Source organism: Nerophis lumbriciformis, linkage group LG02 (genome assembly GCF_033978685.3).
Source record: "Nerophis lumbriciformis linkage group LG02, RoL_Nlum_v2.1, whole genome shotgun sequence".
NCBI lineage: Eukaryota > Metazoa > Chordata > Actinopteri > Syngnathiformes > Syngnathidae > Nerophis > Nerophis lumbriciformis.
In genome coordinates, this window is record NC_084549.2 from 20,467,501 (window position 1) to 20,483,973 (window position 16,473).

Consider the following 16,473-nt stretch of genomic DNA (forward strand, 5'->3'; position numbering starts at 1 on the left):
CTTTTTCTCTTTTTTTTGGTATTTTCCTGTAGCAGTTTCATGTCTTCCTTGGAGCGATATTTCCCGCATCTACTTTGTTTTAGCCATCAAGAATATTTCAGTTGTTGTTATCCTTCTTTGTGGGGACATTGTGGATTGTCATGTCATGTTCGGATGTACTTTGTGGACGCCGTCTTTGCGCTACAGTAAGTCTTTGCTGTCGTCCAGCATTCTGTTTTTGTTCACTTTGTAGCCAGTTCAGTTTTAGTTTCGTTCTGCATAACCTTCCCTAAGCTTCAATGCCATTTCTTAGGGGCACTCACCTTTTGTTTATTTTTGGTTTAAGCATTAGATACATTTTTACCTTCACACTGCCTCCCGCTGTTTCCGACATCTACAAAGCAATTAGCTAGCGGCTGCCACCTACTGATATGGAAGAATATTACACGGTTACTCTGCCGAGCTCTAGACAGTACCGACACTCAAAAACAACACATAATTTGCAGACTATAATTACTGTTTTGCAAAAAATATTATTAACCCAAATAGGTGAAATTAGATAATCTCCCACGGCACTGTATCTCACGGCACACTAGTGTGCTGCGGCACAGTGGTTGAAAAACACTGACTTAGATTATTGAATTTCAGATCTCAATGAATGAAATATGTTGGCATTCAATGGCTTTAATTTTTGGAAATTAAAATAACGTTGGAAACTCAGACCATACAACGAATTGAGGACTGACGTCAAAAGAGAATACTGTACATATGGATGATCTTACAACTGCAGAGAAAACTTCTAATTTGGCTCAGCCCGCCTGTAGGCACTACCTGAAATATCTGAGTATGGTCCTGATGAGACAGCAGTTGGTTTTCTAGCTTCCATCCATCCATCCATTTTCTACCGCTTATTCCCTTCGGGGTCGCGGGGGGCGCTGGAGCCTATCTCAGCTACAATCGGGCGGAAGGCGGGGTACACCCTGGACAAGTCGCCACCTCATCGCAGGGCCAACACAGATAGACAGACAACATTCACACTCACATTCACACACTAGGGCAAATTTAGTGTTGCCAATCAACCTACCCAGGTGCATGTTTTTGGAGGTGTGAGGAGTACCCGGAGGGAACCCACGCAGTCACGGGGAGAACATGAAAACTCCACACAGAAAGATCCCGAGCCTGGGATTGAACCCCAGACTACTCAGCACCTTTGTATTGTGAGGCAGACGCACTAACCCCTCTGCCACCGTGCTTTCTAGCTTGGATCGGTATAATCCTGGACCATCAATTATATTCAATGTGTCCTCCAGAGACTACTGATACACTCGTCTGTGGATGTTCTTTTACATCCAGGTCTCAGGGCATTCAATAAATGGCTAATAAACTACAAAATCTGGACGTTGTCAAAAACCAGAAGGCACACAGGACCCACGTGACCAGTGCTTGGTCTGATATTGGGTCTGAGGATCATACCCTGGTACCTAACAGCATTCAGGGTACCTCTGGTTATTACACAGAAGTCTGCTGCCCTCTAGTTGCCCTCTCCACCTTTCCTGGTGTACTAGCCTGTCTCCTGATAGCTCCTCCACACTCTCGGTTCCGGGAAAGACTGAAAACCTACTGGTAAATGTTTTCTAACTGGGCATGTTAATATCACAGAGTGTGATTGACTATAGAGTTACACTGTGATAATGTGCGTTGCCTTTATTCTTATTTTGAATATTACCAATATTACCTTTGATACATTTCTAACAAAGGTCGTGTACAGTGTCATCCCTACAAAAATCCCAGTGGGCTTCCCCAGACTGAACACTAAACTCGCACATCCAGTTTTGACCGCACACTGTTTTCAGCGGTTCAACTGAACAGTTTTTAAAACGAAATGTATTTGAGGCCTGAAAACAAAGTTGCAATGCAAACAGCAAAAAGTATATATTTTTTCCCTTTGGGTTGGAACATTTTCTTACCTTCGCACAGTTTCTGTCGTATGATCTGTATGATCCTGGAAATACCTTTGTAGTCTTCTACAGAGAAGACGTATGTTGAAAAAGGCTTGTTTGCAATGGCTCTTAACTGGGCCTCCTCTGTCTCTGAGCCCACACCAATTGCAAACAAAATGACTCCTTTTCTCCTCGCGGCCTCTGCTGCCTTCTGAACCGCATCCTGAGACTTCCCGTCGGTGAGGACAACTGCAATTCTAGATACGCCCATCGGGCTGCGTTCAGAGAGGCCAAACAATTTGTCTGTGGCAAACTCAATGGCTGTGCCCGTCCTCGTGTTTCCTCCCATGTACTCGATGGATTCAATCTCTCTGATGAGGTCCTTAGTGTTGGAATACTTCCCCAGAGGTATTTCTAAAACAGGATCATCGGTGTATTGGACAACACCCACTTGGGTAAACTTGTGCCCAATGTTGAAGTTTTTGGTTATATTGACAAGCCACCGCTTTACTATTTCAAAGTTGACATCTTCTACACTCCAAGAACCGTCTACAATAAATACTAAATCGCCTGGTGCAGTCCTACAACCTGAAAGTAGACAGAAAATGTTAGCAATGTGATTTTTTTTATGATGAACTAGCAAACAAAGGAAAGAAGGTGGCAATAAAAAGATTTGTACTTCTCAGGTCTTCATCTTGTGCTGCGTTAAGCCAATGAAGAAGCATGAAGCACAGGCACCTTAAGACACAGGGCAAGGATGCTGCTTTGTAGGCCATATTGCTGCAACTTCTGATTGTACCTATAGAGAAAGGTAAAACATTGCATTTATGGAATCGGCTGGTAATTAGGCCTTGACTGAAGTATTCGCCATTAGGGCTTAACTGGATGGTTGGCTCATAAATCGTCAACGTCCTTGTTCTGATTCTGCATTCCCTGGTTAAAATTCTGTCGTGATTAAAGGGGACCTATGATGAATTTGAGGTTTCTGGCTTATGAATGTTGCTACAATGTTGGATACTCGTGTTAATGCCAAAGCTACAAACCATAAGGTTGATGCCTTTTGGCAAGAGCTTTCATGCCCTTTTGGATGCTGCTGTTCGCCGGGTTTTGCAATGTAAATGGTAAATGGGTTATACATGTATAACGCTTTTCTACCTTCAAGGTACTCAAAGCGCTGTGACACTATTTCCACATTCACCCATTTACACACAATTTCACACACTGATGGCGGGAGCTGCCATGCAAGGCACTAACCACGACCCATCAGGAGCAAGGACGAAGTGTCTTGCTCAAGGACACAATGGACATGACTAGGTTGGTAGAAGCTGGGGATCGAACCAGGAACCCTCAGGTTGCTGGAACGGCCACTCTCCCAACCACGCCACGCCGTCAATATGGCTGTGTTGCGACGTCAGAGCGAGGTGGAGGAGATGACATGGCATACCATAAACAACCTATTTTTGAAAATGTTTTGATATCATATCGTACACACACTCAGTAATGGTAGTACAAAATACTATAATTTCTGGACTATAAGCCGTTATTTTTTCCCTATGCTTTGAACCCTGCGGTATATACAACGCAGCGTTTAATTTATGGAATTTTCTGGGTTCACAAGCTTAAAATAAAGTTTGCCTCTTAACAACAGACCAATGAAATGGCCGAAAGGGTCGTGATTGGAACAATGAAATTGTTCACATCCCATCAAATGCACTAACCCAATCATCCAGCCAGCCATTTAGTGCGTTACGCACCGAGCCTCATCTTGGCGAAGACAGCCCAAATATATATACAATGCAGATTTCCGGATGAAGGTGATCAGCCTGGTTTTTGAAAAAGGAAATGCAGCTGTTGTACGAACAAAAAAGACAAATTGGCTTCAAAAGGCTGGATTGCTGCATGTGAATTGGACAGCGAAAGCTCAGAGGTGAATTTGTCTCGAGACGAAAGTGAAAACGATGCTAAGAAAATGTCGAAGAAAGCAATTCTGTGTTGTTTCAATTCCAACACAGAAGAAGACTTCAGCTGGTTTGCACTTAATGACTTTTCAGGTAGGCTACTGTATGCCGTGCACATTTCGTTCAATTTGTAAATGTACACAAGCGTCTGTGTAAACACATATGTCTATATTCCTTGGATAGGCCATCTAGCGAAACAAGAATCATTAGTTATTTTTTCTGTTAAATTTGATTGTTTAGAGAGCAGAGACGAAAACTGAAAAATCAAATAGGGCTAGTATTAACAAAGCCATTAACTTAGAAAATGGCTTACAACACCAGCAATAACATGGTAGCTCACGGTGCCATTAAGACTAGTTCATACTCGATAGCTCGTGCTATTTTTTTTCCTATATACCATACTTGCCAACCTTGAGACCTCCGATTTCGGGAGGTGGGTGGCGTGGTCGGGGTGGGGCGGGGTGTAGTTGGGGGTGTGGTTAAGAGAGGAGGAGTATACTGACAGCTAGAATTCACAAAGTAAAGTATTTTATATATACATATATATATATATATATATATATATATATATATATATATATATATATATATATATATATATATATATATATATATATATATATATATCTACATCCTGAAAATATGCAAACAAAACTGTGTTTAGATAATTGATACTTCAAACTTGCATAAATAAATCTTAAGGAATATAACATAACTTGGCTTCTGAGAGCTTCAAAATGTAATGAATAAAATGCTAAAGTTGTTGATAAACAAGCAATTATTTTAATAATTAAATATGGTAATTTTAAATGAACTATTATGATCATTTAAAATTAATTATTTCAAATATGTTTATTTTAATGTATAATTCTATGGCTGGACGCAATAAGGAGTCAGAAAAAATAAAAATAAAAATACAATAAATGTTGATGTTTTTAGCAAAATATAGTAAAAATGTATTTAGTTTTTTGGTTTTTTTAATTAATAAATATATTTATTTTTAGGTAAGATAAACATAATAATACAATTTATCTCTAGTCTGGATGATTTAGTTCTTGTCACCCTGTTGTCCTCCTGTCGTGAAAAAAGGCTGTCCTCACTCAGATCCGCATGGAGCTGGAGGGGGCGTGGCCTCCAGCTCCTGCTGAAAATCGGGAGATTTTCGGGAGAATATTTGTCCCGGGAGGTTTTCGGGAGAGGCACTGAATTTCGGGAGTCTCCCGGAAAATTCGGGAGGGTTGGCAAGTATGCTATATACTGTGTCTATCTAGCTATCTATCCAGTCATCTATTTCTACGAATGGTAGCGAGCAAGGGCGACGGTTAATTTAGTAAAAATATTATTGTAAAATGGCAAAAATGGGTTCCTTTACAATGATGGAATAGCCTTGTTGTATATCATACGCTATATTACATTTTAGAAGTAACAGTATTGTACCAACATTGTCATTACACTGAAACAACTTATTTCCCACGGTGGCTCATGAAATGACTACAGGCTTTCAGTGATCTTTGCCAAACATTTAAGTCCCACAACCATCCTGTTGTTCAACTTTCAACGCCTTTTTGCACACCAAAGCATTTTCCTCTCAGACCTGATCCACCACATCCTCAAATGACCCTGTCAGCTTAACATAAATGAATGGTCTAACTGCAATTATCCTTGAACTAATGCTCACTCTTTCCTGTTGGATCATCAGAGCATCCCTTAAATCTTAAGACAAATCTTCCCTGCTTAAAGCCTTGTAAATATCTCCTAGGTCAGGGGTCGGCAACCTTTACCACTCAAAGAGCCATTTTGACCCGTTTCACAAAATAAAGAAAACAATGGGAGCCACAAAACTATTTTGAAATTTAAAATGAAATAACACTGCATATAAAGTTTTTTTTTTGCTTTGTGCTATGTATAAACCAAAGACACACGGCTCGCACCTTAATATGAAAATGTAATGTTAGTGCGGCCCGCGAGTTTTATATGAATGACGCTTGACAGCGTCATACTTGCCAACCTTCCCGATTTTGCCAAACCCCGCCCACCTCAACCGACGCACGGAGGGGGGGAAGCAGGGTTGGGGGGGCGGGGTTTGGTGGTACCGGGCGTGTATATTGTAGCCCGGAAGAGTTAGGGCTGCATGGGATTCTGGGTATTTGTTCTGTTGTGTTTATGCTGTGTTACGTTGCAGATGTTCTCCCGAAATGTGTTTGTCATTCTTGTTTGGTTTTGGTTCACAGTGTGGCGCATATTAGTAAGAGTGTTAAAGTTGTTTTAAACAACCACCATCACTGTAACCTGTGTGGCTGTTGACCAAGTATGCCTTGCTGTCACTTACGTGTGCAAGCTGAAGCTGCATACAATATGAGGCTGGGCTGTCACGCTGTTAGTACAAGGTTGTAGATGGCGTTAAATGCTGTGTTATCACGGCACGCCCTTATTTTATTGATAGGGTGTAAATCGGGGAATATTTGCCCCGGGAGATTTCTGGGAGAGGCACTGAAAACCGGAGGTCTCCCGAGAAAATCGGGTGGATCGGCAAGTATACAGCTGAGCTGCATCAGAGTGGTCAAAGAGCCGCATGCGGCTCTGGAGCCGCGGGTTGCAGACCCCTGTCCTAGGTAAATTCACGCCATTACTTCTCCTCCGCATGTTCGAAAATGCTTTACTGTTTTTCCTCTGTCTCACCACAGTAAATTGTCAAATTCAAACATGCATTTGTTTGTGTCACGAATTGTGAGGACGCGGCCTGGCAAACCGGCTCAGGATGATGTATAGCTCATAATTGAATCATCGTCAATATGCATAGGCCTACTCTTTATTACATTGACTCTGTCAAATCCCCAACTAATGTAATAATGAGTCAGCCGTGGCCGCGAGTCAACACTTATGCAACAGTCTTACAATACACTTTCTTCTAGCAGTGCACGCCTCCCTTTATTGTAGGCTGTTAATGTCATCTAAATCATTTTTTTCACAACTGAATGGAACAATAAAACACTTTTGCCAACTGTTTCAAACATGCTGTAGTTTTAGATGCAAAATACTAGCTGCGTATTTGATTGCTCCATCGTTTAATGCAGTGTTTCATAACATTGTAGGGGCCGCGAGCACCCCCGAGACGGCTGCCAAAATTATTGGTTTTTCAGCTGTGCTCCGTATGTGCCGCAGCGCTACTCAGTTTTCTACTCCTTTTGGCAGTAATGACAACATCAAACACACATAAGAAATCTGGGGCTAAAGTTATAGAGAATTTGCTTAAGTGCAAAATTTAGTGGTGAAACTGTATTTCATTTGCACTAAAATGTTATTGACTTTATTTGACAAACATATGTATTATTATTTAATACTAATTTAGTTATAATTTACTTAATTAGCACTGCGCAATTGTATGTAAATTCATTTTTTATGAGATTTTAAGAGTCCCTTCTTTTGCGATAGTATTTATTTTGTGATTATAATTGATAATAATATTTTGTGATTAACGCATGGTTTCATATCATTTATTCTGTTGAACTGTAAGTAGTTTTAATAAAATTATTGAATTTGTTTAAAATCAAGAGTACGATTACGTATTCATTGTTGATATTTGAGTGCAACTTGTCCAGGGTGTATATGAGGGGCCGTTAGGGACATTATTCAGAATTACCTCTTACATACACTACTGAAATGCTCTCACATAAACAACTGAAATCTTTTTCTTTTATACACACTACTGAAACACTCTTATAAACACTACTGAAATGCTCTTACATACACTACTGAAATGCTCTCACAAAAACAACTGAAATCTTTTTCTTTTATACACACTACTGAAACACTCTTATAAACACTACTGAAACACTCTTACATACACTACTGAAATGCTCTTATAAACACTACTGAAACGCTCTTATAAACACTACTGAAATGCTCTTATAAACACTACTGAAATGCTCTTATAAACACTACTGAAATGCTCTTACATACACTACTGAAACACTCTTATAAACACTACTGAAACACTCTTACATACACTACTGAAATGCTCTTATAAACACTACTGAAACGCTCTTATAAACACTACTGAAATGCTCTTATAAACACTACTGAAATGCTCTTATAAACACTACTGAAATGCTCTTACATACACTACTGAAACACTCTTATAAACACTACTGAAACACTCTTACATACACTACTGAAACACTCTTATAAACACTACTGAAACACTCTTACACTACTGAAACACTCTTATAAACACTACTGAAACACTCTTACATACACTACTGAAACACTCTTATAAACACTACTGAAACACTCATAAACACTACTGAAACATTCTTACATACACTACTGAAACACTCTTATAAGCACTACTGAAACGCTCTTATAAACACTACTGAAACACTCTTATAAACACTACTGAAACACTCTTACATACACTACTGAAATGCTCTTATAAACACTACTGAAACGCTCTTATAAGCACTACTGAAATGCTCTTATAAACACTACTGAAATGCTCTTATAAACACTGCAGCTGTAATAGGCTCCAGCTCCCCCACAACCCCAAATAAGAATAGTTGAGTAGGGCCCGGGCCCCTCTGTAGTAGAAAGGTCTGGCCGCGAGGTCAAAAATGTCAAAAACACCTGCTATAACGGACAAAGAGTATAAAAATGGGACCCATTACCTCCCTGCTTGGCACTCAGCATCAAGGGTTGAAATTGGGGGTTAAATCACCAAAATGATTCCCGGGCGCAGCCACCGCTGCTGCTCACTGCTCCCCTCACCTCCCAGGGGGTGATCAAGGGTGATGGGTCAAATGCAGAGAATAATTTCGCCACACCTAGTGTGTGTGTGACAATCATTGGCACTTTAACTTTAATAATATACTATACATAAATTATTTGTATTACCGTATTTTTTGGAGTATAAGTCGCACCGGAGTATAAGTCGCACCTTCCGAAAATGCCTAATAAAGAAGGGAAAAACATATATAAGTCGCACTGGAGTATAAGTCGCCTTTTTGGGAGGAAATGTATTTGATAAAACCCAACACCAAGAATAGACATTTGAAAGGCAATTTAAAATAAATAAAGAATAGTGAACAACAGGCTGAATAAGTGTACGTTATATGAGGCATAAATAACCAACTGAGAACGTGCCTGGTATGTTAACGTAACATATTATGGTAAGAGTCATTTAAATAACTATAACATATAGAATTTGCTATACGTTTACCAAACAATCTGTCACTCTTAATCGCTAAATCCCATGAAATCTTATACGTCTAGTCTCTTACGTGAATGAGCTAAATAATATTATTTGATATTTTACGGTAATCTGTTAATAATTTCACACATCATCGCTCCTGAGTATAAGTCGCACCCCCGGCCGGCCAAACTATGAAAAAAACTGCGACTTATAGTCCGAAAAATACGGTAGTTCTCACAAGTTCCACAATATTATATTGTAAGGATGTGGACCTAAATCTACCCTTGTTGCTGAGTTTAGGCAGTTTAAAAGGGCTTTTAGTCAACCCCAATGGGAATATGCAGTATTTGTGTGCTTATAGCATTAATGCTAATGTGCTGTGTTTGTCCATGCCTTTGTCCCAAATCGTGAGCAGCTCCAAGTGCTACTTTATCCACTTTTGTTACAGTACACTGTAACTTTGCACAGGCAATACCGTATTTTCGGACTATAAGGGGCACTTAAATCCTTTCATTTTCTCAAAAAATCGACAGTGAGCCTCATAACCCGGTGCGCTTAATGTACGGTATGATTCTGGTTGTGCTTACTGACCTCGAAGCAATTTTATTTGGTACATGGTGTAATGATAAGTGTGACCAGTAGATGGCAGTCATACATGAGAGATACGTGTAGACTGCAAAAAGATGGCAGTAAACAACACCAAAACTTTAAATGTTCCATTGAGAATATAGATCATTACACACGGCACTCAAAAATATGTCAAAATGTTTTTACTACGACTTCGGTAAGCTACGAAGCCGCACCGCTTGATGGATTGTCGGCGCATTTAACATACGAGTATTATTATGGTGCGTGTATAAGGACCGCAAAATGGCACCTATTAGCAGACATATTACCTGGTGTTTTGTTTCGCAATATTATGCAAAACCAACTTTTCTTACCTTCTGGTACCTGCTGATGTGTATTTGGGATCTGCATAAGTCTATGTCTTCACTGTGTATATATTAGAACAGTGTTCATGTTGTGTACAAAGTGTATTTATAATATGTTGTGTAAAGGAAAATTCATATTTCTATGAAGCTCAACATCAGAGCCCGATGTCTCCTGGTTTTACTACATCTTGTATTTTAGATTGTTTATAGGGTTAGGCGAAATAAGTGCTCAACTTCAGCCTAAACCCTTTCGGTCTGTAAAATTGTCAATTTATAAATGTAAAACTGTTTGTTTATTTTGTTGACCACTGACCGAAGAAATAACTAACTAATGTGACAACGTGTTATAATGACGACAGTCAGCTGGATCAAAAAATACAAATTGTTGTATCATCAGTCCAAAATCTTAACAGTCTTCCTGGATCGACCCATAAGGAACAAGTAACAAAAAAATGTCAGTACACGGTATACATTGCTAGCCCAGGACCGTGTTTCCTGTTTGCAAACATTAAGTATCGATCATATACTGATACTACCTTTGGTATCAACACTATCCATTTATGGATTGATTCTTCTTCTCCTTACATGTGCCTAGCAGTGGTCGCTTAAAGGGGAACATTATCACAATTTCAGAAGGGTTAAAACCATTAAAAATCAGTTCCCAGTGGCTTATTTTATTTTTCGAAGTTTTTTTCAAAATTTTACCCATCACGCAATATCCCTAAAAAAAGCTTCAAAGTGCCTGACTTTAACCATCGTTATATACACCCGTCCATTTTCCTGTGACGTCACACAGTGATGCCAATACAAACAAACATGGCGGATAGAACAGCAAGGCAGGCACGTGCACACATAAGGCCCTATGGGTGCTTGAGCCCCTGCCCTTTTTTGCCTCGTTTTAAAAAGTGCCCTCTGCCTGTGTGTGTGTGTTTTTTTCTTTTTTGTTTTTTTCTTTAAATAACATTAATAAAGTGCGCCCCTGAGGAGACGTGACAGTGGAGCAACTTGAACCTGTGAGTTATGATCTAGTCGCCGTCCACTTATTCAGCATCTAATATGGGTAATATTTCAGAAAAACGCTGTATTATTCTATTATTCAATGTGTCATCTTCTGTTTTTGCCGGACGTCAGAGCACGGCGCATCAATTGCGCACGGCACATCAATTCCGCACAGAGCAGAGCGGATCGTGCGGGAGAGGAAGTCGTGTACAAAATACAAAATAAAACACCGAGTTAATTTTCAAAATAAAATGCACTGTGTTTACGACGGATCACATTTCTCTCACAGTAGAGGTTTAGATATAAAGTTTATTGTGACTTTGCTATTACTGTGTGGGTTAACAAAATAATAATAATAATAATGATAATAATAACAATAATAATAAGAAGAATAATGATAAGGATAATAATAATAATTATTATTATTATTATTATTAATAATAATAATAATTTCAGCATTCTGGGGATATAAGATGTAGGTTATCTGTTAGGAATATTACCATCTGTATTTAAACTTGATTCATGTTGATTATGCCTGCAGCACAATGCCAAAAAAAGAAAGGATACAGAAAAGGAAGGAGAAGGAGCGCCAGGAAGCAGCTAAGGGTAGCAGACCTCTTAATGCATGGCTAAAACCAAGTACTAGCACCATGGAAGCCCTGAATTTACATTGAGGAGCATATTTGGGTATGGGTGGCCTCCATCCTACAGCCCTCTACTGGCCCCTGGTCCATATTTTTGGCCCTGTATTGCGTTTCAGTTGTTTAGTCTGAGCATTAAGTGAGAAAGACCATAAGTTACAACTTGATGGTGTTTTCATCAAGTTAAGGGAAGAAGGACAGATTTTCACATTGAAGTTTTTTCCATTTGGGTATTTATTTTTGTATTTTTTTTCAAAGTTCATGTTGCACTGTTCAATGTTCAATATTAAAGTGCTTATCTTTAACAATAAATAGCCTAATAATAAACCAGTGTTTTGTTGCTTTTCATGTCTTCCAAGCCTATGATAATGTGAATGAACTCATTATGACAATAATTTGTTGACACAAAAGAAATGGCAATCACTTTTACCTACAAAGGACACACAGCTAAGTAGTTAGCTTCCTATTAGCAAATGTAATTTTACATTAATTTCCATATTGTGTAAAGAACCAAAAAAAAATGTCCTGCCCTTTTCTGACTTTGAGCCCCTGCCCCTCTATAATCATGTGCACGTCCATGCAGCAAGGTATAGCGACATTAGCTCGGATTCAGACTCGGATTTCAGCGGTTTAAGCGATTCAACAGATTGCGCATGTATTGAAACGGATGGTTGTAGTGTGGAGGCAGGTAGCGAAAACGAAATTGAAGAAGAAACTGAAGCTATTGAGCCATATCGGTTTGAACCGTATGCAAGCGAAACCGACGAAAACGACACGACAGCCAGCGACACGGGAGAAAGCGAGGACGAATTCGGCGATCGCCTTCTAACCAACGATTGGTATGTGTTTGTTTGGCATTAAATGAAACTAACCACTATGAACTAGGTTTACAGCATATGAAATACATTTGGCAACAACATGCACTTTGAGAGTGCAGACAGCCCATTTCAGGCGCGCTAAGAACATATATTTTTCCACGATTTCAGCACTCAGGTTAACCATACCTAAATAGACACAAAATACTGCATTACACAAGACTACCCGAATGTACTCGAATGATTGAAAAAAATAAATGTTTTTAAGCTAAATTATTGGTAAACACAGTTTATGTATAATAATTTACGTAAAACCACGAGTAATGAATAAAGTTTTCATCAATTAATATATTCTGTAGACATACCCTCATCCGCTCTCTTTTCCTGAAAGCTGATCTGTCCAGTTTTGGAGTTGATGTCAGCATCTGCTTTGAGTGTCGCAGGATATCCACACATTCTTGCCATCTCTGTCGTAGCATAGCTTTCGTCGGTAAAGTGTGCGGAACAAACGACTGACCATTTTGTCGGCTTTCCCCACAGCCTCGTATTTTGAACAAATTTCGTCCAATTTCTTGCCACTTTCGCATCTTTGGGCCACTGGTGCAACTTGAATCCGTCCCTGTTTGTGTTGTTACACCCTCCGACAACACACCGACGAAAGTGAGAAAATGGCGGATTGCTTCCCGATGTGACGTCACAACGTGACGTCGTCGCTCCGAGAGCGAATAATAGAAAGGCGTTTAATTCGCCAAAATTCACCCATTTAGAGTTCGGAAATCGGTTAAAAAAATATATGGTCTTTTTTCTGCAACATCAAGGTATATATTGACGCTTACATAGGTCTGGTGATAATGTTCCCCTTTAACAGCAACAAAGCAGTCAACCAGTTCTTATATTATCTTCTCCCTAGACTCGTATTAATCTACTTGTTCATTTCCTGTTAATATTTGTACCATGAATTGATTTACGTGGACCCCGACTTAAACAATTTGAAAAACTTATTCGGGTGTTACCATTTAGTGGTCAATTGTACGGAATATGTACTGAACTGTGCAATCTACTAATAAATGTTTGAATCAATCAATCAATGCTTACTTCCTGCTGTAAAGTCCTTCCATCAACACTATTTAAACGTTACTATGCACCTATTTCTTGTGTTGTTTCAAGCTAGTTGTGTGTCTAGCTTAGCAATTAGCTTGCCTGCTTCTGCTTGCTCTTACTCATTTTATCCTCATCGTCCTGTGATAATAAAATGTGTAAGAACTGCAATATTGACTTAGTGAAGCGGCTTAACACGATGCCTAGGGATAGACAGTTACAGTTGGACGGGGATTACTATGGCCGCATTTGTCGCAATTTACCTGACACAAGAAACGTGACGAATTAGGGGAAAGGGGGTGCACTATCCACTTTAGCCGCCAGATGGCAGTAGAGTGTTGAATATCTTGAAGTTAGTTTTGTGGAAAGTCCAACTTTGACCACAGTTGCTATGTAGAGTGGTGCTTTCCATGATTTTCAGTAGACTGCATTGCTAAATGATTAACCCATTACTTTCCTCCCATGCGAGGAATGGGGCCATATGAATCCCTTCTCTACTGTGGCAGCTATTTCTTGCGGTCAGTGGACTGAGCGTGGAAAATAGGAATCGGCCTTGAAAAATTTAGACTTTTCAGGGAGAATCGGAATGTAAGAGCCGGTTCCCATCAATGCCGGATGCACAACCCAAAACACATGGTTCACACACAGAGACAGAACAGCATTAAAACACTTAGTGACTCTGTTGCATCTGTTGTGTGTCAATTTGGCAAATCATTTTTTTTAGAAAGTAGATGCATTTGCTTGTCCCAGCAACAAGCATGCTCTCGAGCAAAGCAAAAGTATGTGCTTGATCAATTCATCTTAGTCCATAAAGATGTGGGATACCACTGATTTTCTTTCCAATCTGATACCAAGTGAAATTCAGGCTAGTAGAGGCGATACCGATCCGACAACGATACTTTGTGCGAATATACCTAACATGTTTTTAAAAGTTGTGTGTTTTCAAATGATAACAACAGTAGAAATGGAAGAAAAAAAGAGCAAAATATCAGATCGTAATAAAAAAAGATGAAATGTTTAAACTAGAGATGTCTAAAAATATCGGACTGCCGATATTATCGGCCGATTAATGCTTTAAAATGTAATATCGGAAATTATCGGTATCGGTTTCAAAAAGTTAAATGTATGACTTTTTAAAACGCCGCTGTGTACACGGACGTAGGGAGAAGTACAGAGCGCCAATAAACCTTAAAGGTACTGCCTTTGCGTGCCGGCCCAATCACATAATACCTACGGCTTTTCACACACACAAGTGAATGCCAGCATACTTGGTCAACAGCCATACAGGTCACAATGAGGGTGGCCGTATAAACAACTTTAACACTGTTACAAATATGCGCCACACTGTGAACCCACACCAAACAAGAATGACAAACACATTTCGGGAGAACATCCGCACCGTAACACAATAGAACAAATACCCAGAACCCCTTGCAGCACTAACTCTTCCGGGACGCTACAATACACACACACACCCCCCACCTCAACCCCGCACCCCCCAACCCCACCCACCTCAACCTCCTCATGCTCTCTCAGGGGGAGCATGTCCCAAATTCCAAGCTGTTGTTTTGAGGCATGTTAAAAAAAATAATGCACTTTGTGACTTCAATAATAAATATGGCAGTGCCATGTTGGCATTTTTTTCCATAACTTGAGTTGATTTATTTTGGAAAACCTTGTTACATTGTTTAATGCATCCAGCGGGGCATCACAACAAAATTAGGCATAATAATGTGTTAATTCCACGACTATATATATCGGTATCGGTTGGTATTGGAATCGGTAATTAAGAGTTGGACAATATCGGAATATCGGATATCGGCAAAAAAGCCATTATCGGACATCTCTAGTTCAAACTAATAAATAATAAAAATATACTTAGTCAATTATAGCACAAAGTTTTGTCTTTAAATATCTATATAAGATCTGTTTTTAGCATTTGTTTTTCAAATTATAAAATATTAAAATGGCCCCTCTATAATTCACGTTTCAGTATGTGGCCCTTTAGGGATAAAGTTTAGACACCCCTTATCTGAAATAAAGTTAAAGTTAAAGTACCAATGATTTTCACACACACACGAGGTGTGGCGAAATTATTCTCTGCATTTGACCCATCACCCTTGATCACCCCCTGGGAGGTGAGGGGAGCAGTGAGCAGCAGCGGTGGCCGCGCCCAGGAATCATTTTTGGTGATTTAACCCCCGATTCCAACCCTGGATGCTGAGTGCCAAGCAGGGAGGTAATTGGTCCCATTTTTAAAGTCTTTGGTATGACTCGGCCGGGGTTTGAACTCACGACCTACCGATCTCATAAGAAGCTCTTAGAATAAAAAATGAAATGTACTTAAAATATAAACTGAACATTAATATTTTCACTCAGGCAGAATTTTTGACAAACAATCATGTAATATTTTTTTTTCTATTCATACATGGGAAATAAACAATAAGAAAAATGTAAGAAAAAAAAGAGCAAAAAATCGGTATGAAATGAGAAAAAGCTTACACGTCCTAAATAATAATTAAAAATAATATACTCATTTTTAATAATAATTAAAAATAATATACTCATTTTTAATTATTATTAAAAATAATATACTCATTTTTGACACGTCCTAAATAATAATTTAAAATAATATACTCATTTTTAATAATAATTAAAAATAATATACTCATTTTTAATTATTATTTAGGACGTGTCAGCTTTTTCTCATTTCATACCAATTTTTCGCTCTTTTTTTTTCTTACATTTTTCTTATTGTTTATTTCCCATGTATGAATAGAAAAAAACATATTACATGATTGTTTGTCAAAAATTCTGCCTGAGGGAAAATATTAATGTTCAGTTTATATTTTAAGTATATTTCACAATATCTGAAGAAAATACCAATATGGCCCCCGCATACTTTGACTTTTCAGTATGTGAC

General features: G+C 38.9%; 1 protein-coding gene across 2 annotated transcripts in view; it reads right to left on the reverse strand.

Annotated features, from left to right (window-relative positions):
- col21a1 (collagen, type XXI, alpha 1) overlaps positions 1 to 16,473 on the reverse strand; it is a 93,258-nt gene that overhangs the window by 58,239 nt on the left and 18,546 nt on the right. For both annotated transcript variants that reach the window (XM_061957248.2, XM_061957168.2), the window contains exons 2-3: positions 2,599 to 2,718; positions 1,947 to 2,507 (exon numbers count right to left, since the gene is read on the reverse strand). In XM_061957248.2, the coding sequence (XP_061813232.1) occupies positions 1,947 to 2,507; positions 2,599 to 2,695 (658 nt within the window). In that variant the 5' untranslated portion in view covers positions 2,696 to 2,718. The remainder of the gene's footprint in view (positions 1 to 1,946; positions 2,508 to 2,598; positions 2,719 to 16,473) is intronic.